Here is a 27,976-nt window from a genome sequence, read left to right on the forward strand (position 1 = left end):
CCTCTTGATTTTTGTTTGGTGTTGTCATCGTTCTCTCTGCTTTATATACATTACAAAAAGGAAATTTAAAAACACATCGTGTGGGCGGCACTCTGATTTCTTGTTATGAGTAGCAGTATGTATAAATATCTTCAATAAATGAATGAAGTAAATGACTCTTCAGCAGGCTATAACCCCACAGCTTATCTCTGTTACACACACTCGCAATTCCAGGCATGTTTGGAGGTTATAGGTGGCTGCCTAGGCCCTTTCTCCCAGGCTAAGGACACCCCCGTCCCCGTCCCCCGTTCTCTCTTACCCCAGTGCTGGGTGGGAGGCAACGGACATCTCTCGGTGCGGCCAAGTGGACACTGCGCTCGCCTGCAGGCCGAAGGTGTGTGAAGAAGGTCCGTCACCAGGGGCAAACTCTGCAGGACAGATGTTGGGGAAAGAAGAAGACCGTCAGGATTTGAGGGTCTCTGGAGACGGGCAGGGAAGCAACCGTGATCTCAGCTGGGACATGAAACCTCCTGGGGCTAGTGGAGGGGGTAGCATTTTGGGCTGTGGGCTGCTGCTGCTGCTGCGCACCCCTCCCTTTCTCTCCTTAAGACCACCAGAACGATGTCAATCAACATTTGATGTTCTCCTTCTAGGTAAAGGTAAAGGTACCCCTGCCCGTACGGGCCAGTCATGTCCAACTCTAGGGTTGCGTGCTCATCTCGCTCTAGATCACGGGTGTCAAACACGAGGTCCGCGGGCCGAATCCGGCCCGCCAGACCTCGTCATGTGGCCCGTGTAGCTGCCGCCGGCTGCCAGCCTTCACCTTTTATTCTCACTTTTTTTTTTTGACCCAAGAAAGCCGCCTCTTCAGCGCATGCGCGGCAGCCTACAAGCCAGAGAACGTCTGCCCTCTAGCGGCGCCGGCTGTTCTACACAGGAAACCTCCACTTTACATGGACACATAGTCCTACAGATACAACCGGCCCTTTGAGGGTGACCAAACTGCTGATGCGGCCCCCGATGAATTTGAGTTTGACACCCCTGCTCTAGAGGCCGTGAGCCGGCGCCGTCCGAAGACACTTCCGGGTCACGTGGCCAGCGTGACAAGCTGCATCTGGCGAGCCAGCGCAGCACACGGAACGCCATTTACCTTCCCGCTGGTAAGCGGTCCCTATTTATCTACTTGCACCCGGGGGTGCTTTCGAACTGCTAGGTTGGCAGGCGCTGGGACCGAGCAGTGGGAGCGCACCCCACTGCGGGGATTCGAACCGCCGACCATGCGATCGGCAAGTCCTAGGCACTGAGGTTTTACCCACAGCGCCACCCGCGTCCCTGTTCTCCTTCTACCAGTCCACAATAGAAAGTGTCGTTTCATAGTGCATCACGGTGTGGTACTCTGGTTTGACATCAACTGATAGGAAGTGCCTACAGAGGGTGGTGAATACAGCACAAGATATTATGGGCTGTCCCGTGAATCTGTTGGATGACATTGCAGAAGAACGTTGCCTCAGGAGAGTGAGGAAAATTCTCAGGGATGATTCACACCCTGGCCGGCACTTTCTTGATCTCCTGCCCTCGGGCAGAAGATATAGAAGCAGGATTAGTCGCACCAACAGGGTAAAGAACAGCTTCTATTCGTGGGCTGTTAGGCTGCTGAGTGAAAAGATAACAACAGGGCAACGGACTTTCGGGTTTTGTGCGTGTGTGTCAGTAAACGAGGGGAATTAAGACTAAGAGAGCTGAGTGGGGGGTGCTCTGTAATCTCACTGTATACAAGTTGTACAAGTGACAATAAAGTATTTCAATTCCATTTCAACCAGAAGTGCCCCGGCACCCTGTCCTCACAGCAGCCGGTCAAGGCCTCCAAAGGAAAACCCACAACCGGGGCTTGAGCACCAGAGCATTCTCCTTTGAGGTTTCCAGCAACTGGGGATCGGAAGCATCGCTGCCGTTGGGGGCAGAGCATTGCCATTGTGGCTATTAGCTCTCAGTAGCTCTCCCTATCCATGAATCTGTCCAATCCTCTTTTAAAGCCATGCAGCTTGGTGCCCATCACGGCCTCCTGTGGCAGGGAGTTCCACAGTTTAACGATGAAATGTGTGAATAAGGCTCTTCCTATTATCTGCTCTGAAATCTTTTTCTTTTAAACCAATTTTTTTTGCATACACTCCAACATTTATCCAATTAAAATAGGGACATTCTCCAACATTTATCTGATGAAAATACAGGTGCCCTATTCCATACCCACCAACATTTCTCCGAGGATAATGGGGACATCCTACCACTGCCTCAAACATTTTGCCATTGAAAACAGGGATGCCCTAAGGAAAAGGGGGACATTCCAGGATCAAATCAGAAACCGGGATGGCTTCTGTCAATCCAGGACCGTCCCTGGAAAACAGGGACACTTGGAGGGTCTGTTACTGGTTTTTAAACAAATCCAAATCCAATAACCATTAAACATGCATCCAGCAGAACATCTAATGGTGTTTGTTTTATCCATTGACTCTAGGCATACACTTAACACATTCAGCATTCAAGCGTATTACATAACGCAACCCCTCCACGGAGAATATTGAGTGGCTGGTAAAAGAAGATCTTGATTTTGGTCATTAGCAGTCAGGCTGGCAAAAATTAATCCCTCCCTTTCCCCTTTATGTTGGGAGGGCTGAGGAAAGCTGAGTTCATTTATTCCTGTTTGGTGGGGATTCCCCCACGTTAAAAACTTTTGGAATAGAGTTTTCTCCATTAGATCCACAATTACAGGCCAACCCCTTTCTCCAAATTGGCTCTGAATCTTCCTTCCTTCCTTCCTTCCTTCCTTCCTTCCTTCCTTCCTTCCTTCCTTCCTCTCCCTCCATTCCAGTCTTTATTTAGAACAGGGGTCAGTAAACTTTTTCAGCAGGGGGCCGGTCCACTGTCCCTCAGACCTTGTGGGGGGCCAGACTATATTTTTTGGGGGGAAATATGAACGAATTCCTATGCCCCACAAATAACCCAGAGATGCATTTTAAATAAAAGGACATCTTCTACTCATGTAAAAACATGCTGATTCCAGGACCGTCCGCGGGCCGGATTTAGAAGGCGATTGGGCCGCATCCGGCCCCCGGGCCTTAGTTTGCCTCCCCATGATTTAGAACAATGAGCACTAGGAAGGGAAGAGTTGCAGTTCAGTGGCTTTGCACAAAGAGTCCTGGGTTCTATTTCCGGCAGTCTCTTCAGGTGAGGCTGGGGAGCTCTGAATCCCCAGAGAGATGCTGCCAGTCTGTGTAAGCAATACTGAGCTAGCTGGGTGAAATATTTAAGGCGGCTTACTCTACTCTGCAGGGATGCGGGTGGCGCTGTGGGTTAAACCACAGGGCCTAGGACTTGCCGATCAGAAGGTCGCGGTTCAAATCCCCGCGACGGGGTGAGCTCCCATTGCTCAGTCCCAGCTCCTGCCAACCTAGCAGTTTGAAAGCACGTCAAAGTGCGAGTAGATAAATAGGTACCGCTCTGGCGGGAAGGTAAACGGCGTTTCCGTGCGCTGCTCTGGTTTGCCAGAAGCGGCTTAGTCCTGCTGGCCACATGACCCAGAAGTTATACGCCAGCTCCCTCGGCCAATAAAGCGAGATGAGCGCCACAACCCCAGAGAAGGTCACGACTGGACCTAATGGTCAGGGGTCCCTTTATCTTTACCCTGCTCTGCACCCCAACAGGGCTCAAGAAGGAGGTGGCAAACTATAGTTCCCAGAAGTTCACTAGGGGACAGGTCTGAGCCTGAGGACAGGAGTTCCACAGTTCCCACCCCAGTGCCCTCAGCAAGATGACGCCTGATTGGCTGACCAAAAGCCTACCTGGGTGGCTAGAGGAGAGGGAGTAGTAGCCTGGCAGCCCGTGCCCGGGGAGACAGGTGCTTCCTGCAGACAAGGCGGGACTCGTGCTCTGAAGTCCAGGGTACAAGGAACGCTGTGCGGGGAGATAATCCAGGGTCACAGGAGTGTGTCACTCAGTGGTCACGCCAGTCAAAGTTGAAGCAGGGACTGCAGGGCCTCTCACAGAGCACCACTGAAATGTTAGACCAAAGTCCCCCACGGGGAAAAGGCCCATAGCACCGTGGGGTGGAGCATGCCCTTCCAGGCAGGGCAGGGAACATCCCTGCCTGAAACACGAGGCACACAATTTCCTAGGTTCAGATTAAATCAGTCGTAGAACCGTAGAGCTGGAAGGGACCCGAGGGTCATCTAGTCTGACCCCGTGCAGCGTGGAATCAGGAGGACGGGAAGTTTAGTGTACACAATGCGAGGCTAGGTGGAAAATGTCGAATGGCTGCACTCATTAGGTGGTGCTTATCAATAGGAACAAATGTAAGAGTTTGCACTTGTCCAAAGGGTGATTCATCCACAGTAGTTTAGCGACCAGATCAAGGGAAGTAACAGCCCTGCTCTCTTCTGCCTTGGTCAAATCACACCTGGTGTCCTGTGTCCAGTTCTGGGCAGCACAGTTTAAGAAGGACGCTGACCAGCCGGAAGGTGTGCAGAGGAGGGCAACCAAGATGATCAAGGGTCGAAACCAAGCCTGATGAGGAACAGTTGAAGGAGCTGGGGATGTTTAGCTTGGAAAAGAGGAGACTAAGAAGAGGGAGCAAGCTTGTTTTCTCCTGCTCTGGAGGGGAGGACTTGAACCCATGGCTACAAGTTACATGAAAGGAGATTCAGTGGCTACATAACTTTATGACCACTGTTCCATAGATATATAATTCCATTCACCATATAGATGGGTTTACGAAGCATTTCTGTATCCTTCTGCTGTGCTGAAGAAGAATTCTACGAAAGAGTGGGTATATCCGGAATCACTGTCCACTACGTCTGTTTGCGGACCACTTTGGCAGCATTGGATATCATAAAACAAAGCTTTACGGCTTGTTTTCATCAGATAAGAATCTGACCCATTGCTTCTTTCAGAGACTTATAAGACTTATGTTTATTTGGTTCTACGTTTTCAAGAATATCTATCAAGAGTACACACTTTGTGACTTTCAGAGATTTATAAGATTTCTGTTTATTTGGTTTTTCATATTGTTCAATGTTCTGTGTAGATTATATAAAGAGTTTATATTGATATTGCATTGTTGTACTTGGTCATCGTGTTGCCTTGGATATTACTGATAATTGTTTGCAACACAGGGGTTTAATTGTTTAATAAGAGCTGTTGAACAGCGCAACGCACACTTGGGAGGTTGTGGGCTCTGCTTGGGGATTTTCAGCAGAGGTTGGGTGGCCATCTGTCCTGGATGCTTTAGCTGAGACTCCTGCATTGCAGGGGGTTGGACTAGATGGCCCTCGGGGTCCCTTCCAAGTCTACGATTCTATTATTCTTATCTTGCCTTTCCCCCGCCCCACTGCAGGCAGATGCCCAGCCTTGGCACCCCCAGAAAGTGCCCCACCCAGGAGAAGGAGGCTTCATGAGCCACGATCTACTCACGGCCGACACCACGTGGCTCCTGCCAGCAGACAGGGCTCCTTCCCCTCGACGGGGGTCAGCCCCCAGGTAAAGCGGAGGAGGGGGCTTGCTGGACAACGCCCGACCCAGGTTGCCGTGGGAGAAGAGAGGGTAGCCCATCCCTGCAGGGGCAGAAAAGCAGACAGGTCAGGGGCTCCCAATCCCAAGAACCTTCATGCTTCATTTTTTATCTATTTCGTAAAATTCATATACTGCTTGGTTGCGAAAAGGAACTCTAAATGAGCATGTGTATCTGAAGAAGTGTGCATGCACACGAAAGCTTATACCCAGAACAAACTTAGTTGGTCTCTAAGGTGCTACTGGACAACTTTTTAAAATTTATTTCTAAATGAACAGTTTACAAAAAGAATAAGAAAAGACCAGGAAGGACAACAACTTAAATTATTGGGGGAAAATAATTAACATTAGCTATAATAATAATAATAATAATAATAATAATAAATCAAAGCACAGAATCCACATTCTTTTTTTATCTCACGGAATTTATATGCTGCTTGATTTTAATTAACTAAAAACAACAACAACAACAACATATTGCCCTTCATCAAAAGATCTCACGGCAGTTCACAGAATAAAATAAAAATACAAAACCCCAGCAACTTGAAGCAGTGTGCAAAACAAAAAGAGCAAGACCATTAGTGAAAACAGTTGAACAGCTATTTAAAACATTTAGAAATGTTTGTTTGTCAATTTATTGCATTTATATCCCCCCTTTTCCCTCCACAGAGATGAAGGTGTCGTATGTGGTTCTCTCCCTCCTTCAATCCCAACAACAACCAACCAACCAACCCGTGAGATCATGGTTGAGTGAGAATTCGAACCCAGGTGAGTTTCGGAAGCACCCGCCCCAGACCCCAATCCCAGCCCATGAAGGTCTCTTGCTGCAGTCACAACATACCTGCTCCCAGGGGCGTTGGAGACCGCACTGGAGGGGTGGCGTGCTTGGGGAGGGCTGGCAGGTGGCTCTGCTGGTGAGGGGACTCCCGGGGGCCGCCCGCCCCACCTTCGCTCCCAGAGGGGGGAGTCCTCATTGACCCCCCTTCCAGGCTGGAGAGGGAAGGTGCAGACTGAAAGGAAGATGGAGCAACAAAGAGCTTTAGCCAAGGAAAGGTGTGGTGCTGAGAATTGTGGCTGCCTCTTGAACTCGGAACCCGGGGAATATCGGACGGGGTGCTCTCCCACCTGCAACCAGCCAGCTCTGGAGGCCAAGGGAGTCTGCACTCTGGGTTTAAAGAGCCAGGCATGGTCCAGCTTTTACAAACCCATAAATACTGTTGCATGCACTGTTAGAAACTCAGGTATATAAGCTAGGTGCCAAATGACTCCTCAAACCAAGGTTGCAGTCGCCAAAACAGAAAGTCTACCTGCCATTTTGGGGCCAGATGGCCCTGAAGTCTTATTTTTCAAATAATGCACTGTCTGTGACTGATTCTCAGTTAAACATCTGGCTGGTTCAACCTTGAGCTTGGTTAAGAACTTTGAAGACTTAAAGAAGAAAAGCCACTTGCTCCAGTCCACATATATATTGGCCCATTCCAACCTTTTTTTTTTGACCCTGAGATTAAGAGCCTCTTTCTCGGGGTCATTTAAATGTTTCACTTTGCTTTTGTAAACCGCTTAGCGTTTGTCTTTACAATCAAGTGGTTTATGCATGATGGGGAAGAGAGTAAAATGAAGCAAATGATGAACGGAAGTCTATTTGATTTCAAGGGCTTTACTCTGAGTATAACTTAGCACCTAGTATTTAAAGCATGTAGTGGTTCAGAAATGCTTTTAAATAAATATTTCCAGGCAGAACTGGAATTGCCTGTTGCCTGAAACCCAGAAGGCAGCTGATAGTGTCGGCAATATCAATGGTATAAATCCTGTGCCCTTTCTCCCCCTAAAAGCTGTTACTCACACAGAGCTTGGGTTGGGCCAGAGTGAGGTCCACACCCTCGCCCAGTCGCCTCAGTTTCCTCGCTGGCTCCAGAGCTTCTTCCAGATCCAGGTCGGGACCTTCAATGCCCAAGCCCTTCCTTTTCAGGGTCTACGGAGTGTGGGCGACAGAGAAGGAGTTTTGGGGTTGGGGGGCAAATAATCAGCAACAATCCCCCCCCCATGAGAAATGCCCAACCCTCCCCATAAATAATACTGACCCCAATTGCAAACGATGTTCCCACAAATGTGCAAGAAGGATAAGACAGCAAGAACAGGAAAAGTATCTCGATAGAATGGCATGCACAATATTGCTTTGATTTGATTTTTTGCAGTGCCTTAATCAATGCACACTTACGGTAAGTAAAAAAGAAGCGGCCCAACCAACAGACCTCCAAGGTTATAACATACAGTGGTGCCTTGCAAGACGAAATTAATCCGTTCCGCGAGTCTCTTCGTCTTGCGGTTTTTTCGTCTTGCGAAGCACGGCTATTAGCGGCTTAGCGGCTTTAAGAAAAAGGAAACAAACTCGCAAGAACTCGCAAGACGTTTCATCTTGCGAAGCAAGCCCATAGGGAAATTCATCTTGCGGAACGACTCAAAAAACGGAAAACCCTTTCGTCTAGCGAGTTTTTCGTCTTACGAGGCATTCGTCTTGCGGGGCACCACTGTAATATATTAAATGCAAAGAGATATAAAGTGAAAAGGTGCCCAGGACGTCACTGTTTGGCAACGTTCCAATATCTCTGTTTGTTCTCTCCATTACGTCTAGGGAATGTGAGCGGTTCAGTTTGCATTTAAAGCCAAAACATACCAAATCTGGCCTTTCCGGAATGGTACCAAAACCCCAACCCCAGCCGAGGTTTGCAAAAATGCATATATTTTGGGGAAAGGGTGCACTGAAGCGGATGGTGCTAGTGAAGACAGCACGCAGGGTGGGCTGCAGCATTAAAACACAATGGCAGAAAAACATTTAGAACAACTTTCAAATCCCTGCGTGGCAGGGGGTTGGACTAGATGACCCCTGGGGATCCCTTGCAGCTCTGCAATTCTAGGATTCCATGAAAAGCGAATAGGTAAACTTGCATTTTACCTCCAGGATGTCGGCGTTGGTCCGGCTTTCATGGGGCTCACTATACTCTGTGTACTTGAGAAGCACTTTGTCCATGTCCGTGCTGGCGTACTGGAAGAGCCGGTTGGCGCTGTTGAAGATGATGAGGGCGATCTCGCAGTCGCACAGGACGCTGAGCTCATACGCCTTCTTCATGAGCCCAAACTTCCTCTTGGTGAAGGTGACCTGGAAGGGGAGAGTGGCGGAACCGCAGAGTCGGACGGGGCACCCAGGGGTCATCCATCCCACCCCCACACAATGCAGGAGCTGCAGCTGAAGAAGCCCTGCTGGGAGAGGGGGCGTGGCTATGGGAGGAGGCGTGGCCTAAGGAGATTCACGAGGGCCGGGCAGAGAGCTTTGGGGGCCCACATTCAGACCTTGGGCCTGAGGCTTCTTCTCCTTGTTCCAGTCTCTACAGTCCTCTTTGTAAATGGTTTTGGCTTTTGTTTTTTTAAAAGTGCTTACCTGCCGATTCCTTTGGTCCAAAATCCGACTAATCTGGATCTTTTTCCGGCCCATTGCAATTCGGGGCAGATGGAGGCAGCTTTGTAGGGTAAAGAAAATAAAAATGTATGATTTTACGCACACACATACTGTAGAGCTGGGTTTATATATTGACAAATTGTCTGAAACCAGTATGGCGTTCAGATCGAGATGCCAGTTTCAGACAATTAAGAGATCGGGAGGAAGAAGCAGCCGAGATGCATTCCAGACATTGTGTTTTCTCAGCATACGGAGGTATTTAAGCTGCTGATATATCACGATGTTACCGGATCCTGCCCAGCCCTAATAAAAAGTCAATCCATCCGGTCCTGGGGATTTACCCAGTTGCATGTTCTGAATGGCCCCTTCTACTTCCTGTTCCATTATTTTATAATTCAGCATTAACTTATTTTCCTGGGAAATTTTTTGTAGTCCATTAATTTTCAAAAATTTATCAATTTCCATTTCTTTCTGAAAGAATACTCATTGCAAAGTATTGGAAGACACAAGATCTACCCACCCGGGAAGAATGGCAGATGAAGCTGATGGACTACATGGAGTTGGCGGAAATGACTGGCAGAATCTGTGACCAGGGAGAAGAGTCGGTGGAAGAAGAGTGGAAAAAATTTACAGTTTATTTACAGAAATATTGTAAAATTAATGAATGTTAGAAGGATGCTGGAATGAAGTTATATGGCTCTAGCAGAAATATTATAAAGAATTAAGTAAAAATAGATTGTTAATGGGTAAAAGTGTAAAATTTAAGGTTAGATTGTGATAAGATAAATCATAGAACAAAAATTAAGAAAGATGGAAAGGATTTGCTGAAATAGCTAATTGAACAAGAATACAAAAAAGGGAGGTGTGAGGAGGTCGACGATATAAGTAAATGAAAGGTAGAGATATAGAGATACTGGATGCGTTTTTAAATGGTTTTGTTTCTCTTGTTGTTTTGCTGTGTTGTTTTTAGTTTTTTCCTTTTATTTTTGATGTATTGTGAATCCTTTATTGTTTTTTGTTTGTTTTTCTTTCTTTATTCTGTAACTATTAAACCCTTAATAAATATTATAAAAAAAAATAAAAATAAAGAGGGAACTTCCAGATTGCCTTTGGGTTTTTTTTGCAGGTTTCAATCACGTACTGCAAAATCAGGTTGCCCAATTTAACATGGACTTCTTGTAAAGACACTTCCTTCCCCAAAACCGGACTTTTAGTGAAAATGGAAAGCGTGGGGTGGCATTTTGCCTTTACAAGCTGGGGGGGGGGGAGGGGCAGGACCGTTTGTCAGAACATTAAAATAGCATAAGAAGAGCCTGTTGGATCAGGCCCATGTCCCACCCAGTCCAGCATGCTGTTCTCGCAGTGGCCAAATACCCCAAAAAACCTGGGGAGCCAGATAGACTGCCCCTGGACTGGGAGGCTCCATAGGAACAAGCGAAGAGACTGGCTGGAGACAGCGCATCACCACTGCGGCTAGCAGCCATCGGCAGCCCTCTCCTCCATGAATCAGTCCAATCCTTCTTAAAAGCCGTCCAAGTTGGCTGTCGCTGCTTCCTGCAGCAGTGAGTTCCACAGTTTAACGTTGCGCTGTGTGGAAAATTGCTTTCCTTTATCTGTTGTGATTCTTTCAGCAGAACATCTCTGCAGCCTCCATCTAGTCTCAGACACTTGATCGTTGTCCTCTAGCCCTTCCTGTAGAGATCTGCACTCAGGGCCTGACATGTAGCAATTATAAATCTTGAATAAAGGGTTTTTTTTCTGACTTGCAGTTAACAGCCCCTCTTGCAGCATTTGTGATGGAGCCTTTGCAAAATCTGAAAATTTTTATTTTAAACTTCTCTCTCACCCTTCCTCCCAAAGCTGACCCAAGGCAGCAAATGAGCAAAGCAATTAGAAAGAAAAATAAACAATTATACAAACATTAAGAGTATCACAAACAAACAACCATCTGTTGTGTCCTGGTACAGCCTTAGGGTGACAAGAAGGGGCTGTACCACAGCAGGGGGTGAGTGACTTTTCTTCTTCCATGATCCCCAAAGCGGGGAAAACTCATCGCAAGTAGAAACACAGCACCACAGGGCAGCTGGCACACAACATCTCTCCCTTGGCTGTGATTCCCGCATCGCGGGGGGCTGGACTAGATGAGCCCTGGGTATCCACTCCAGCTCTACAATTCTATGACCTGAAATATACAAATCTGTTGCAAATCAAACAGCTCCATTTCCGGCGGTGGGTTCCGAATCACTGCTTTTTAAAAAAATCCTCTTCAGGTCCTGTTGTGTCTTATTGAGCGCTGGGGACTAAATATAGCCAATCAGAACTAATTTTAAGTAGATGGGAGGAAGCAGTGACGCCGTTCCCACGACATCGGCCGTTTAGGTCACAACCCACACAGGGCGCCAAAAGGTAATTTTTTAAAAACACTGCCCAGAAAAATGCACACGGGAACCTCAGTTTGGTAACAGAGAACTCTGGAAATATTCCTGCAGGGAAGCCCACCCCCGTTCTCCTCTCCAGACATCAAACATTGGGAAAAGTGCTTCTTTAAGTACTAAATTTTCCAATAGAATCCATAGAACTGTACAGTCGGAGTCTTTAGCAACAGTGATCAATCAAGGATGGGTTTCCTGCCAGACCAGGGACGGTGGGGAAATCCAATTCAGTCTGCATTCGAACCCGAATCTAGCTGATCTGTACCTTCCAAAACAACGCGCCCAACGAAGCACAGCTGTCCTTCGAGATTCACACTCCTCTGAATTTTGCAGGGACAACCAAACCGCTTTTTATAAAAAGGCATCTGCCAGGGTAAAGCAGGAATAAAAATGCTACGTTGGAGAAAGCTCCTGCCCAGGCTCTGAGATCTTGTGGGGAGGCCTTTCTCCCAGTCCCGCCACCCTCTCAGACAGGGCCTTCTCGGTGGCGGCTCCTCCCAGGCAATTTAGGAACTCCCTGCCTGGGAAAGCCAGACTGGCTCCCTCCTTGTTCTCCTTCTGCTGGCAGGTGAAGACTCTCTTGTTCCAACAGGCTTTTGGGAACTGACTGTTTTTAATGAGGGGGCTGGTGCCATGATAGTTTCATTTTAATTACCTGTATGTTTTAATAATGTACACACACACACAGAGTTTTAATTCTAATTAGTACTTAATGGCTTTTTAATTATTGTTTCTCTCTGTCTAGGTTTTTTGCTGCTTCTGTAAGACACCCTGAGTCCCTGTCTGGGAAGAAGGTGGGATATAAATAAATATACCGGTAATAATAAAATGTGGTTGCTAACACAGCTTTGTTGGTAGAGCATGAGACTCTTAATCTCGGAGTCGTGGGTTCAAGCCCTACCTTGGGCAAAAGATCCCTGCATTGCAGGGGGTTGGCCCAGCTCTCTCTCTATATATTTTCACTTAGAAGACTTTTGTTTAAGGTTCAATTATGTAGGCTGACAATGGCATTAAGCACAATCCAGTTGATGCTGCAACTGAATGTTGCAGCGCATGCAACACTTCAGGTCACAGCCGAGTTGACCAGCTGTACCCTCTCTCATTGCTCTTCGCTGTTTTCCATTTCCCCTCATTGGCTTATCTAAACTTTAAGGTTTCTTTCCTTTTTTTTCTTTTTACAATCAAGTGATGTGTACGTTTTATGAAATAGATAAATGAATGAACAAAGGAACTGTGAGAGAGCAACGTGCAACCAGGTTGAACGACGAAGGAGCAAAGAGGACCTGTTGTCTTTTAAATGGAAGAGTCGGCCAAAGGGAGAGGAAGCCTTTGGTCCCACCTGGGATCCAGATCTCCAGTCGCTCTGTAGGGCAAACGGCTAACGTATTAATAGTTATTTTTTAATTATTTGTGCAGCAGAAGGCCCTCAGTGCTGGACCTCAGTGTCCAGGCTGAACAATGGGGGCAGAGATGCTCCTTCAAGCCTACAGGACTGAGGCCGTTTAGGTTTTCCTTTCTTCCTTTTTTAATATAATTTTTATTAAATTTTCTGTTTTACAATTTAGAATACTCATTCAAACATCCTTAAAATATCAATGACTTTCCTTCTTCTCTTTCCAGGATTCATTTTGCATATCATAAATCCTTGCATGTTTTACATAAACTAAACCATTTAGTATTCCATTATTACACCCATCAAAACTTATTTACACTGCTGAATCTATCTTAATGCTGCCAACGTTTTCAAGTGTACATAATTTCCCCCCATATATTCAATAAACATTTTCCAATCTTTGACCGTTTAGGTCTTTAAAGCTCAGTACAGTGGTACCTCGTGTTAAGAACTTAATTCGTTCCAGAGGTCCATTCTTAACCTGAAAGCGTTCTAAACCTTGAGGTACCACTTTAGCTAATGGGGCCTCCCGCGGCCGCCGCACCGCTGGAGCACGATTTCTCTTCTCATTCTGAAGCAAAGTTCTTAACCCAAGGTACTATTTCTGGGTTAGCGGAGTCTGTAACCTGAAGCATCTGTAACCTGAAGAGTCTGTAACCCGAGGTACCACTGTACAGTCATACCTCATGTAACGCTTGCTTCATGTTATGTTCTTTCAGGTTACGTCCCGTGGCGACCTGGAAGTACCGGAAAGGGTTACTTCCGGGTTTCGCCGTTCGTGCATGCACAGAAGCGCTAAATTGCACTTTGCTCATGTGCACAAGACCAAATCGCACCGCGCATCTGCGCAGATATGGCACTTCAGTTTGCGCTCTTTTCATGTTGTGAATGGGCCTCTGGAAAGGATCCTGTTCGCAACCAGAGGTACCACTGTACCAACACTTTGAATGGTGCTCGGAAACGTACTGGGAGTCAATGTAGGTCCTTCAAGACCGGTGTTATATGGTCTCGGCGGCCGCCCCCAGTCACCCGTCTAGCTGCCACATTCTGGATTAGTTGTAGTTTCTGGGTCACCTTCCAAGGCAGCCCCACGTAGAGCGCATGGCAGTAGTCCAAGCGGGAGATAACCAGAGCATGCACCACTCTGGCCAGACAGTCCGCAGGCAGGGAGGGTCTCAGATGGAGCTGGTAGGCAGCCGCCCTGGATGCAGAACTGACCTGCGCCTCCCTGGACAGCGGTGAGTCCAAAATGACCCCCAGGCTGCGCACCTGGTCCTTCAAGGCCACCATTACCCCACAAAGGACCAGGGATTCCCAACTCCCCAACCCGTCCGCCAGAAACAGCACTTCTGTCGTGTCAGGATTCAACCTCCATAACGCAGGCAGGAAAAGCTTATGTAAGGAGCTGCCCAGTTTCATCAGCTGCTTCCTCCCTGGGAAACTCATTAGAGTAGGCAGGAAAGAGGAAGAGAAAGGGGGGGAGAGTTGCTTGTGTGAGGGAGAGGGAGAGGCAAGGATGGTCTCCCCAATCATTCCCCCCCCCCCCCCGTTTGCCAATTAATTTTTACTACATTTCAAAATTTCTAACAAATGAACATCAAATAAGACACATTTATAAGCTGACTTCTCTCCCCACCAGTCTGATGTTTCACTTCTCACCTTTATTTGCTAATCATTTATTTGTTTGCAAATCAATATTACATCCCATTTCCAAATTACATTTCAAAAACTTAAAATATTTCAGCATTTCATCCTTTTTTTTTCTATTTTCTTCTTATTCATTTCCCATCGACTGCTCTTTTTAAAATTCCTGCTAGACTTTTACTTTGCTGCAGCACAGCCCCAAATATCACAAAGAGTTACTCTTGACTTTTAGTCTGTCTACATAAAGCCTTCGTTATAAATCAGTAATCCACAAATACAACCCATCTCCCCAATCATTTTCCTATAAGGGTTACTAGGAGCCTCGGAAACTGCCTTACAATCATAGAATTGTAGAGCTGGAAGGGGCCACCCTGGGTCATCTAGTCCAACCTTCTGTGACACAGGAATCTTCTGTGCAAGGTGAGGCTTGAACCCTCAACCCTGAAATTAAGAGTCTTGTGGTCTCCCGACTGAGCTTTGTCAGTGCATCCTACACCGCCTGGCGTGAAAACTCTGTCCCTGAGCTATGGTCCCTTGATCTACGTGTCATGGGAACTCGGCAAGATTCTAGTTCTCAAGAGATGGTTTGAGAAATGTTGGAAGGTATGGAAATGAAAAGTGAAATGAAATCCATTATTTGGAGATAAAACTATCCCTCTATGCTCAATAGAACTACCAAAAAAGGGGAAGCGCATAATCTGAGATCCCCTTCAACATAAAAGCACGGAACATCCTCTCAGGCACAGAAGACAGCTTCTAGATCAGGGGTCCCCAAACTAAGGCCCGCGGGCCGGATAAGGCCAGAGGGACACGTTTATCCGGCCCGGGGTGACCCACGCTGCCCGCTGTTACTGGCGCTGCGCTGCACAGCTGCCCACTTCCAGGTCGGAGAAGTACTGGTAATAGGTTCTGCGCAAGCATTATTTGCGCATGCACAAGTGTTATGTCTGGTGCACATCCGGGTTGCAGGAGGCCCGTGCACATGTGCACAAGCTACGTATTTCTGGTGCTCCTCCAACCCGGAAGTGTGCCAGATATAGCATGTGCGCACGCGTATGGGCACACGCTCCCCTGCCCTCTGACCCGCCGCACAATCAGCGCTGGAGACACCGGCCCGAAGCGCGGTAAGTTTGCTGACCCCTGTTCTAGACCATGGTTAGGCAAACTAAGGCCCAGGGGCCGGATCCGGCCCAATCGTCTTCTCAATCCAGCCCACAAACAGTCCGGGGAATCAGTGTGTTTTTACATGAGTAGAATGTGTCCTTTTATTTAAAATGCATCTCTGGGTTATTTGTGGGGCATGGGAATTCGTTCATTATATTTTTTTTCAAAATATAGTCCAGCCCCCCACAAGGTCTGAGGGACAGTGGACCCTGCTGAAAAAGTTTGCTGACCCCTGTTCTAGATGGCCCTCCTCTTGGTATTTATACAGAAGTTAAGCTCCTAGACCTCATGAGGGTAAAGAAATTAATTGATTGACATCGTATGAGGGCAATGGATTTTCCTCCCTGTTTTCCAAACCGGACAGAGGGGCTGTATATGCAGTTAGTGACGATTTTCACTTCACTTGCTTCTATTTGAAACCTTCTCCCTCTCTGAGGATGTGTGAGGATGTTTGACATGAGCCAACAGTGTGACGCGGCAGCTAAAAAAGCCAATGCAATTCTGGGCTGCATCAATAGGAGTATAGCATCTAGATCAAGGGAAGTAATAGTGCCACTGTATTCTGCTCTGGTCAGACCTCACCTGGAGTACTGTGTCCAGTTCTGGGCACCACAGTTCAAGAAGGACACTGACAAACTGGAACGTGTCCAGAGGAGGGCAACCAAAATGGTCAAAGGCCTGGAAACGATGCCTTATGAGGAACGGCTAAGGGAGCTGGGCATGTTTAGCCTGGAGAAGAGGAGGTTAAGGGGTGATATGATAGCCATGTTCAAATATATAAAAGGATGTCATATAGAGGAGGGAGAAAGGTTGTTTTCTGCTGCTCCAGAGAAGCGGACACGGAGCAATGGATCCAAACTACAAGAAAGAAGATTCCACCTAAACATTAGGAAGAACTTCCTGACAGTAAGAGCTGTTTGACAGTGGAATTTGCTGCCAAGGAGTGTGGTGGAGCCTCCTTCTTTGGAGGTCTTTAAGCAGAGGCTTGACAACCATATGTCAGGAGTGCTCTGATGGTGTTTCCTGCTTGGCAGGGGGTTGGACTCGATGGCCCTGGTGGTCTCTTCCAACTCCATGATTCTATGATTCTATGAAACATGCAGCCATCTAAGAACATAAGATGAGTTTCAGACCTTCCAAGTGTCCCTATTTTCCAGGGACAGACCCGGATTTACAGAAGTCATCCCGGTTTTTTATTTAATCCCGGAATGTCCTGCTTTTCCTTAGGACGTCCCTCTTTTCATCAGAGAAATCTAGGCGGGTATGAAAAAGATATGACTTAAAATAATTTTTTTATATGAAATAAAGTAATATTCAGCAATCCATTAAAATATTCTAGCACACAACAAAACTGATTCTCAAAATACCAGCAAATAACTATTAAACAGAAATCCGCTCCTATTTTGTTGTTCCTTCAGCCTGTGTCTTTGCTTTTCAAAATGCATTGTGTTATTTTAGCCCTGTGACTTTTATTGATTACAGCTTAGAAATCAATGTAATTAAGAGTGAATTTCTGTTTAATTATTATTTGTTGATCTTTAGTTTCATTGTGTACTATTATATGGTATTCTAGTGGATTATTGAATATTACTTTATTTGATATAAACTGTTCATTTTAAAGTTATGCATCTTTTGCTCTAGGAGGCTGTTTGGTCAGAATTGAGTCTACACTTCCAGAGTTAGTGCTAAATACATTACTAAATAGTGGGACGTGGGTGGCGCTGTGGGTTAAACCACAGAGCCTAGGACTTGCCGATCAGAAGGTCAGTGGTTCAAATCCCCGCAACGGGGTGAGCTCCCGTTGCTCGGTCCCTGCTCCTGCCAACCTAAGGACAGTGCCAGATTTACATAAGCTGTCATGGTTTCTGATTTGATCCCGGAATGTGACGTTTTCCCTTAGAATGTCCCTATTTTCACTGGACAAAGGTTGGAGGGTCTGGAGTTATGCGACCCCTGAGCCAGGGAGATAACTATACAACCTTTAGAGTAAATCTGAAAGCAGCCCTGTATGTAGATGCTTTTTAATGTTTAATGTTTCATTATGTTTTTATATATGCTGGGCGCCACCTAGAGTGTCTGGGGGAGCCCAGTCAGATGGGCGGGGTATATATAATAAAATTAAATTTGTTGTTGTCATTATTATTATTATTATTATTATTATTATTATTATTATTATTGAAAAGGACGTCCCTATTGTCATCAGAGAAATGTTGGAGGGGATGTATCCTGATTTCAACGCTGGGCAGCCAACATTTCTGCCCAAGCGATTCAAGGTGGAGGGCAATGGGGAGAAAAAGGAAGCCCGCCTTTGCGGCTTCTTCCATTCCAAGATAGACTGCCCCTCATTGTGAAGGTTCCACATGTTCGCTGGAGCTCAGCTCCTCTCAGTGCAGACCTGGCCTCCTTCCTGGGCCTTCTGCTCCTCCTCCCTCCTTAGGACCCAACAGTCTCTCAGGGCTTACTTCCCAGGATCTGGGCTGCACAGGTGTACCTTGTCACCCCTGCTAATTTCCCCAATAAATGTTTCTAGGTTTGGAATCTGGAGGCTGAATCTGAGAGAAGGGCACTTTATTTATTTTTGCTTCCAAGCCACGTCCAGCTCCCTCTCTCCCATCCACCCCAGTTGGAAAGTTAACAGAACTGCTCACTTCTCTCACAGTATCGATGGGACAACCTGGCGATTTCACTTGGTTTCTCGCTTTTCCTTGTTCAATTCAGGGACCCACTCTCCCCAAAACTGGCTTGACATTATTATATTTTAAAATCGCCCTGTGAAAACTAATCAGCATTTTAGTACAAATTACACCGAACACACACGTCTTTGGATGTGAATTTTGCCTAACGGAAATGTTTTTTGCAAAGCCATTTCCTCTTTTGACCCTCAATGGGGGTGTGTGAGATTGTACCTTACACAAGAGTAAGGTACAATCTCACAACAACAAAGTTGTTTTCAATAGTGTTCAATACAGTGGTACCTCGGGTTAAGTACTTAATTCGTTCCGGAGGTCCGTTCTTAACCTGAAACTGTTCTTAACCTGAAGCACCACTTTAGCTAATGGGGCCTCCCGCTGCCACTGCACGATTTCTGTTCTCATCCTGAAGCAAAGTTCTTAACCCGAGGTACTATTTCTGGGTTAGCAGAGTCTGTAACCTGAAGCGTATGCAACCTGAAGTGTATGTAACCTGAGGTACCACTATATGGTGTTTTAACACTGCAATCCACCAGGGAACCTTAGGGTAAAGGATACATGATACATGAACAACATATTGCATGTATTTTGAGTGTGATTTTTGTGTGGAATCTTCACCCTACTGTTTGAATATTTACGGAAATTACTCGGCTGGAGAGTTGTACCTGCAAGACTCAGCAATGTGTGAATGTCAGAGGGTGGTTTGTGTTCCAGTTTACAGGTTGCTTCCAAAAGTGCGGATCATTTTCCTGGATATTGCTGTTTGTTTGTTTGCGTCTGCCTGCTTCCAAACGCTTAAGCATGGGAAGAAGATAATGTGGAAACAAAATGCAAAAAAAAGAGAGCGAGCGCTGAAAATAAGAGTGGAAGGCTGAGCCAAGGTCCCAAAATACAACAGACGACAGGAAACCGGGGGATGAGGCTGGCCGTGACCACAAAAATAGGTAGCCAGGAAGAGCGGGGGGGCCGGGGGGGTGTCTTGCCTTTCGGAAGCGCCAGTCAAGACCATGTGTCAGAGAGCAAAAAGTCCCTCTCTGCCTTGAACAGAATGGCCAAGATTTGACTGGCTCAAAAATGCTGGGGGGATCATCTCCCCCCACAAAGCTCTCCCCAAAAATAGCACAACTGGGCTGCAAATAAAGACTGCATTGTCTCCTTAGAACGTAGAGAGAGCTCTGCTGGGTGAGGGCAAAGGGGCTCCTCTAAGCCAAGCGTCCTAGAATCACAGATTCATTGCATTGTCAAGTTGGAAGGGGCCACGAGGGTCATCTAGTCCAACCCCTGCAAGGCGAGAATCTATTGAACCCACAACCCTGAGATTAAGAATCTTGTGCTCTACCCTCTGGGCTATCCCAGATGGTAGTTGTTTGATGAGGGTGTAAAAAGGGCTGGTGAGGGAGCTTCAGGATAGGTTCAAGGGCCGCATAGAGAGGGCTCTGGGGGCCACCCACATTCCACCCCCTAAATCTCCATTCCTGCTTTACAAAGATGCCCACTAAGTGGCTATAAAGAGGGGCACCTGGTAACTCCACCTGGCCAGACACCCCTTCCCAAATCCTTTGCAGCCTCTTGTGTGAATTTTATAATTTGATTTTTCTCGTGGTTGTGCTGTTTAATGTGCTTTTAAAGTTGTTTTGTTAATAGTGTTAGAATCTTTGTTAATTTTTCACCCAATGCAGGGTTCGAACCTACGACCCCTGGAATTAAGAGTCTGGTGCTCTGCTGACTGAGCTACCCAAGAGCTGTCCTGTTCTCACAGTAGCCAGACAGGCGCCCCAAACACCAAGCAGGACGTGAGATCAACAGCCTCCTGCCACTCTTGCCCTCGGCCGTTCCAAGGAAGACTGGCTCTGTCCATGGAAGCTCCATTTAGGAAGCACACGTGATTTCAATCCTCTCAAGAGCCTCCCAAGATTTGAGAAAATTGATTTTAAAAATGCTCATGAGGTCCGGCTCCCTGTCTCACGTCTAACAGATTCCCCCACCCTCCCCACTGCTCAAAGTGACTTTCCCCACAAACTGCTCGTCTGGAATGCAAAATGTGCAAGAAGATCACCAAATATCCAAGATCTTAACTGCGAAGAACTGGAAAGAAAGTTCAGAGAAAGAATAACGGCTCCTACAAATCAGCGCTCTCTGCAGAACTGGCAAAGCTAATGGCGTGAATAAGAGATCTGCATGATGGACAGTTTATGGCAGCGTGGAAGCCTTTGGGGTTTATTTATTTATTTTAATTTAGCAATTAAATGAAATCACGGGCAGGATTTGAAATCTGAGCAACGTGGAGAAACGATAATATGTGAAATAGAGGAATGTACGTATATTAGATGACATGCACAATGTACAGGTGAAACTCGAAAAATTAGAATATCATGGAAAAATTCATTTATTTCAGTAATACAACTTAAAAGGTGAAACTAGTATATGAGACAGACTCATGACATGCAAAGCGAGATATGTCAAGCCTTTATTTGTTATAATTGTGATGATTGTGAACTTTTCCACGATACAGTGGTACCTCGGGTTACATACGCTTCAGGTTACAGACTCCGCTAACCCAGAAATAGTGCTTCAGGTTAAGAACTTTGCTTCAGGATGAGAACAGAAATCGTGTTCCGGTGGCGCGGCGGCAGCAGGAGGCTCCATTAGCTAAAGTAGTGCTTCAGGTTAACAACAGTTCCAGGTTAAAAACAGACCTCCGGAACGAATTAAGTACTTAACCCGAGGTACCACTGTATTCTAATTTTTCAAGTTTCACCTGTAATAGAGGAATATGTAGGACGTGGGAGGCCCAGGTTCAAATTCCACTCGGCCACAAAATTCGGTGATTCTGGAGCTGTTGTTGCCTTGGCCAACCTTGCAGGGTTGCAGTGGGGATTAAATGAGGGTGGAGAAAACCAGGTATGCCTCTCTGAGCTCATGGGGGGGGGCACTTAAATGCGATATATATGAAGTCCCTCCAAGCACATTAACAGCTGCATTCCTTATTTTTAAGAATGATTTACGATCCGAAAAACTGTCGGTTCAGAGGCCAAAGGCTCAAGAGTTTGATACTTGGGTGTTTGGCATCAAAACGCTCAGCAACTTACTGGGATTCCGAACTTAAAAACTCATCTAGAGATTATCAGGCTCACCCTAATAGATCAGGTTGGGGTTTTTTTTCTTGGCCTCTACAGAAATAGTCATTTTTATTTTTATTTTTAAAGTCCTGGCTTCTGCGTCACGCACAGAAATGCCACCTGCCCATGCTGATTCTGGCTAATTTCTGGAGTGACACAGAGTGAAAGTCGCAGTTTATTTTGGGGGGGTAGCAGTTCCCCATTCGCTGTTCCGGTCACAAGCCTCCTCTGCAAAGTGGTCGGGGTGGGGGGTGGGAAGGGGGTTTATACTGAGACAGGGGGCGGAGGGGGTGGAATCCCATCCAGCCTTGAAGAAAGAAAAATGACCTAAATCCCAAAGTGAGATGGAGCCTCCTCAGGCAGGGAAAATCTACCTCTGGACATCAGATTGGGGTGAGAGAAAAAATATTGCGGGAGTGTTTACATCTTCAGGTCCTGTATCCCTGAAGGGGCGTCTCCACCCCCATCGTCCAGCCCAGACACTAAGGTCTAGCTCCGAGGGTCCTCTGGCAGTTCCCTCCCTGTGAGAAGTGAAGTTACAGGGAACCAGGCAGAGGGCCTTCTTGGTAGTGGCACCTGCCTTGTCAGGGAGATAAAGGACTGAGTTTTAGAAGACATCAGAAGACAGCCCTGTATAGGGAAGCCTTTCATATTTGATGTTTTCTTGTGTTTTTACGTTTTGCTGGAAGCCTCCCAGAGAGGTTGGGGAAACCCAGTCCGATGGGTGGCATCATATTATTATTATTATTATTATTATTATTATTATTATTATTAGCGTCTGTTTGGCCATCTGTCGCGGGTGAAAGGATGTCAGATGTGTGCTTGCTTTGACACCCAACAAGTCTCTTTATATGACATTCTATTGGGATTGGGCCTCCATGTGCAGGGGCAGTCTACAGCAAGTTGCTCAATGCTGGACACCAGGAATTCAATGAGGGCTGTTTCATAGAATTGGAAGGGACCCTGAGGAGCATCTAGTCCAACCCCCTGCAATGCAGGAATATGCAGCTGTCCCATACAGGGATCAAACCTGTAACCTTGGCACTGTCAGCATCACACTTTATCCAGTTTCATCAGGCTTGTGGGCTGACCGCCGTTGGAGAAAGGACCTTAGGTGGACCTGTCGTCTGAATCCAGTGAGGGTGATGGCCACTTAAGACTGCAAGCCTAACCCTACTTACCTGGGAGCAAGCCCTATTAAATTCTACTTCCAAGTAGACCTGGTTAGGCTGTATAACAGAGACATTGTGTACCCTGCTCAGAGAATCCCACAGTCTGGCCTCCAAGGCTCCGCCGCCCAAATTTAAGATTCTAGAGTCAGATCCCTGAATATGCAGAGTGGGTTTTGTTCCAGCATCTAAGGCACGGGGGAGAATTTTGATCCAGTTCGTACTTAAATCAATCAAATCTGCAGCATCCATAAAATAATAATGCAAGAAGCAGGACGCAGGCGTTCTTGGAGATTCGCACTTATCCAAATTTTGCAATGCAGTTTTCCAAACACGAATATCTTAGTACCTAAAAGGAAAGACAACCTACAAAAATATTTTGCATGAGGCGATATTTCCTAGTTGAAACAGCCAGCAAAAATGTGTTTCTTATCTTTGGTTTTTTTATTTGTTGCATTTATATTCCGGCTTTTCTCTAATCTCTACAACATCCCTGTGAGGTAGGTTAGAAGCTTAGAAGCAGCGACTAGCCCAGAGTCACACCCACTGGGCTTCATGCCCAAGTGGCTTTTCCAACCCTGGTCCTGGGTCAATATTCTAGTCACTGCAACAAACTAGAGAAATTTGCACTAAATTACTGGAGATTTTTTTCAAATTTTATAGACAAATTGCTACAGAAATGCAGGGAATAGAATTTAAATTCAAAAAATGAGAAGCTTAGATCGAAAAATGACAGCAGTTTATAAAATTATGCTAGGCATGGAGAATGTGGACGGAGAAAAGTTTTTCTCCCTCTTTCCTAACATTTGAACTCGTGAAAATCCAAGGAAGCTGAACACAGGAAGGTTCAGAAAACAAAGTCTTCACACAGTGCAGAGTTAAACTATGGAACTCCCTCCCACAAGAATGTTCACCAGCTCAGGTGCATTTTTTAGGGGCTGGGGGAAAATCAAGGTTTATAGCCCTCCTCTGATCTAGGCCTCGCTGTCATTTAACTAACGGAAACCAAGTTCTGAAACAGCGGCTACAGAGGAAGAGGAAGAACTGCGAATAACAACAATAATCACAAATTAATTCTCTCTACAATTGAAATGCCTGGGAAAGTTTCCACTGCCAAAAGTGTCAGGTCTCTGGGGAGAGAGTCCTTTCCAGAAATTAATTTCAGGTGGGGAAGAGAGAAGCTGGAGGAGCATTTACTGCTTAATGCTCCCTTGTGGGGAAGGAGCACGATTTCGGGTTTTCCCCACCTAAGAAGGTCTCTGCAGCAGGTCAAAGGGGCCGGGCCCATCTAGTCCAGTCTTCGGTCAAAATAAGTGACCAACCAGATCTCCCCCCCCCCCCCAGAAAGGGCTGCATTCAGATTGTATTGCATTTAATTATGGGGTATCAGAGTTTTTAGGGGGCTAACCAGGCTGGGATAGGAGGCTTGTTGGTCTCTGAATGTCTGATGTAGATTTTCAATTTCGTTGTTCTGTATGGGATAATGACAATAAAGATTATCGTATCATTTAGTTACTTATCTCCTCGGCTCGGGGGTCACATAACTCCAGACCCTCCAACACTTCTCAGATGGAAATAGGGACGTCATAAGGAAAAGCAGGACATTCTGGGATCAAATCAGAAACCGTGACGGCTTCTGCAAATCCAGGACTGTCCCTGGAAAAGAGGAGCCCTCTCAGAGTCTGAATTCTCTGTGCTGCCTAAAGCAGTCCTCACTGCAAGAAGTGAGATTAGAGGGAGCCAGGCAGAGGGCCTTCTCAGTGGTGGCGCCTGCCCTGTGGAACGCCCTCCCGTCAGATATCAAGGAGATAAAGAACTATGCAACTTTTAAAAGATATCTGAAGGCAACCCTGTATCGGGAAGTTTTTAATGTTTGATGTTGGAAGCCGCCTAGTGTGGCTGGGGCAACCCAGCTAGATGGGTGGGGTAATAATAGTAGTAGTAGTAGTAATAATAATAATAATAATAAATAATAATAATAATAATATCCTGCTTCCAGCATAAAATAATAGGATCATTAGTAGCATCCGCTCCCATCAGATGTCAAGGAGATGAAGAACTATCTGACTTTGAGAAAACATCTGAAGGCAGCCCTGTATAGGGAAGCTTTCTAATCTTTAATGTTTTATTATGTTTTTATATAAGCTGAAAGCCACCCAGAGTGGCTGGGGCAACCCAGTCAGATGGACGGGGTATGAAAAATAAATACACACCTTTCTTGCGGAAATCGCACTCGCTGCCCATCTGCTACCATGAGCATAGCTGAGGGGGGCAGCTGCCCCCCATTAAATCAAAATCAATACAAATCTGAGGTTGTGCCCCCCTTCACAAAAGCTCCCCCCCCCCAAATATATTGGCTACGTCCATGCCCGCAAAAAGTTCAAGGTTTGGGCACAACTATATCAAGCTCTAGAGAGCTCAGGAAGCAGGATTCTCAAGAGCATGGGTAGGCAACCTAAGGCCCGGAGGCCGGATCTGGCCCGATCGCCTTCTAAATCCGGCCCGCAGGTGGTCTGGGAATCAGCATGTTTTTACATGAGTAGAATGTGTGCTTTTATTTCAAATACATCTCTGGGTTATTTGTGGGACATAGGAATTCGTTCAATTTTTTCCCTTCAAAATATAGTCCGGCCCCCCACAAGGTCTGAGGGACAGTGGACCGGCCCCCTGCTGAAAAAATTTGCTGACCCCTGCTCAAGAGTTTCTCCGGCAGGTGCCTAAAATACCACATGCTCTCTCCACAGTAACTCAAAGCAGGGCTTTTGATGTGACCTTGTCAGCATATATAAAGCCTCTACTCAGAGATCTGCACTGGTTGCCAGTTTGCTACTGGGCTGAGTTCAAGAAAGGCCTTAAAAACTTGGGACCAGTTTACCTGTGTGATCGTCCAACCCCTTACATGCCCTCTCCATAGTTTGGAACCGTGGCATTGGGATGGCTTACAGGTGCCCGCATAATACCCGTTCCCCTTTTGCAAGAAATCAATCTTTTATCGTGGCAGCATCTACACTCCGGAATTCCCTGCCCTTTGACATCAGCGCAGCACGTATCTTTTTTTTCCAGCACCTGCTAAAACATGTTTGTTAGGCAAAGCTGACCTGGACACATCAAATGTTGCTGTATCTTTTAATACATTTTTAGTTTCTTGTTGATTTTATCATTTGAATGTTTTAAAGAGTAGTTTTTACCTTATTCTTCTCATTCTCTTTGTAAAGCACTTTGAGGTTTGTTTGTTTGTTTGTTTGTTTGTTCCCAATCAAACGGTGTATAAATTTTATGAAATAAATATGTGCTGAGATTTATCAAGGGCCCAGTACTTTCTCTTTCCGGAAAGCCATTTTTGTTTAGACGAGCTTTTCCACCTTACGAAAATGTGTACCTGCCGTTTATTTTAAAACAATCTTTGTTTGTACTTTGTGTCATTTCTTAAAAAAACCCTATTCTTAGCCAGTTTTAGGGAAAGTCTGCAATTCGCCATGAGACACCCCAAACTCGTGCAGTTCCAGACACATGACTGATGCGACGGAAGATTGTAGATGTGGGGGTGAAAGTACGGTTCACGGTGGTCGTGGAATCGCTTTAAATTTTTCAAAAATATCACTCTTCTCATTGCAAGGACAAGAGAATGGAGGCATTGCAAAAAACTTTGCAGACCGTGACTTTAGGAACAGCAGAAGCAGTTGGGAAGAGAAGAGTTCAGGGATATTTTAAAAAACAATTTTGTAAATTGTGTGTCCTTGTTTCTCAATTGATCCTTTTTCATGGTTTGTATGTTTTGTGGTATTTTATGCATTGTGACTTGCTATTATTTTTATTGATTAAAGTTTGGTAAATCTTTGTTGTAATTGTTAGCGGTAAGTGTAAACTGTTTAATGATTATTTAATTTTACCGTTTACTATTATATTCCCATGGATTATTGAATATTGCTTTATTTGATATGTAGTTTATTTTAAAGTTATGTTTTCATTGTGACTTTTTTTGTATTGGATCAGATCGTTATTAGGTGTGTGATCTTTGTTGTCTATTTTGTTGTTTCTTCAGCTTGCAAATTTTATTTTTATTTATTAAATTGGTATACCACCATTTATCTGCAGATCTCATGGCAGTTCACAACAAAAAAATACAATGTAAAAACCACAGTGTGAGTCAAAAACTCAGTTTGTATACTGTATTTTAGAAAAATATGACACCTTTAGAAAGATAGAAATAAATAATGTGTGTGTACTCAGATGCCCGACTTGTGTATAGAAAGGCAGTACACAAATTAAAAGTGAAATGAAATAGTAATTGAAACTCAGTGAAAAACAGCCCATAATCTGACACTGGATGCTTGGTGCCACTCACCTTGGAAGAAGAGAAAATTACATGAAAAATTGAGATATTGGCAAGGACTAGAACCTCCAGACTCTCTTTTATTATTTGACATTTCTCCATGACGTATATAGTGGAAGCATCATTTGGAAGACAAACCACATCTGGCAAATCTGGATCTCTACTTGATCATCAGGTAACGCCAATATTATTTACTTGGACCTTGCTATTTTAACCCACGTGCAACTGTGCTCATTCAACACACCTGTTTCAAAGTTTTGCTCCTCATCTTTCAATTTGCATCTGTGGTTATAACTGCTCTCTCTGTTTTATATACATTATAAAATGAAATAAAAAAATCCTTATGAAGAAAAAGCAGATTGCAACGCTGAGTTGCTATTTAAAACTTCCCACAAATCCCCAAGAATCCTCCCCTTTTTTGTTAAAGAAAGTGGGATTAGATTTTAGAAAGAAGACCCAAGCTTAACAACTGAGTCTACCACCTCTAGGGAAAGATGGAGAAGATTGGAGGAGAGGGGAGAATTAATATGTTTAATCTTCCCTCACCCCCATTAAGCAGAAGGCTGGATCACTTATCTAACATCCTTTAATTTCCCCGTTTTGTCCTTGCAAGAAGAATTTGGAGATGGCTTTGTGGTGGGACCAGTCTAGATAACGGTCTCTTGCCTCCCATGCCTGACACCATAAATAAGAACAGCACAACGCCTCCATTTCAGAAGGAAATTCAGAGCCCGCCTGCAAATTGGGGTTACCACACCAGGTGCGAGGAACATGTAACTCCGAAAGGTTATTTTGCTTTTCGTCTTTCGATTTGCACCTGCTCTCACTTGCTTTCCTTTCCCCTCCCCATTCCGTTTTCCTTTAGTGCCACAACTATCAAGAGGTCAAGGCTTCCCGCAGAAACGGTGCAAAGATCTGAATCTCTCTACAGCACCCAGCAAATCTCCAGCACTTTATAAATAATGACGATGATGATCTTATATATATGCAATCATAGAATTACAGAATTATAGAGTTGGAAGGGACTCCAAGGGTCATCT

At 45.6% G+C, this 27,976-nt stretch overlaps 1 protein-coding gene across 1 annotated transcript in view; it reads right to left on the reverse strand.

Annotated features, from left to right (window-relative positions):
- The window catches only part of MEF2B (myocyte enhancer factor 2B), a 28,851-nt gene that overhangs the window by 399 nt on the left and 476 nt on the right, over window positions 1-27,976 (reverse strand). The window contains exons 2-8 of the mRNA XM_077922022.1: window positions 8,975-9,053; window positions 8,492-8,695; window positions 7,382-7,510; window positions 6,380-6,548; window positions 5,443-5,582; window positions 3,816-3,927; window positions 299-407 (exon numbers count right to left, since the gene is read on the reverse strand). Coding sequence (XP_077778148.1) covers window positions 299-407; window positions 3,816-3,927; window positions 5,443-5,582; window positions 6,380-6,548; window positions 7,382-7,510; window positions 8,492-8,695; window positions 8,975-9,028 — 917 coding nt within the window. The 5' untranslated portion in view covers window positions 9,029-9,053. The remainder of the gene's footprint in view (window positions 1-298; window positions 408-3,815; window positions 3,928-5,442; window positions 5,583-6,379; window positions 6,549-7,381; window positions 7,511-8,491; window positions 8,696-8,974; window positions 9,054-27,976) is intronic.

The sequence above is a fragment of the Podarcis muralis genome, chromosome 18, assembly GCF_964188315.1.
Source record: "Podarcis muralis chromosome 18, rPodMur119.hap1.1, whole genome shotgun sequence".
Taxonomy (NCBI): domain Eukaryota; kingdom Metazoa; phylum Chordata; class Lepidosauria; order Squamata; family Lacertidae; genus Podarcis; species Podarcis muralis.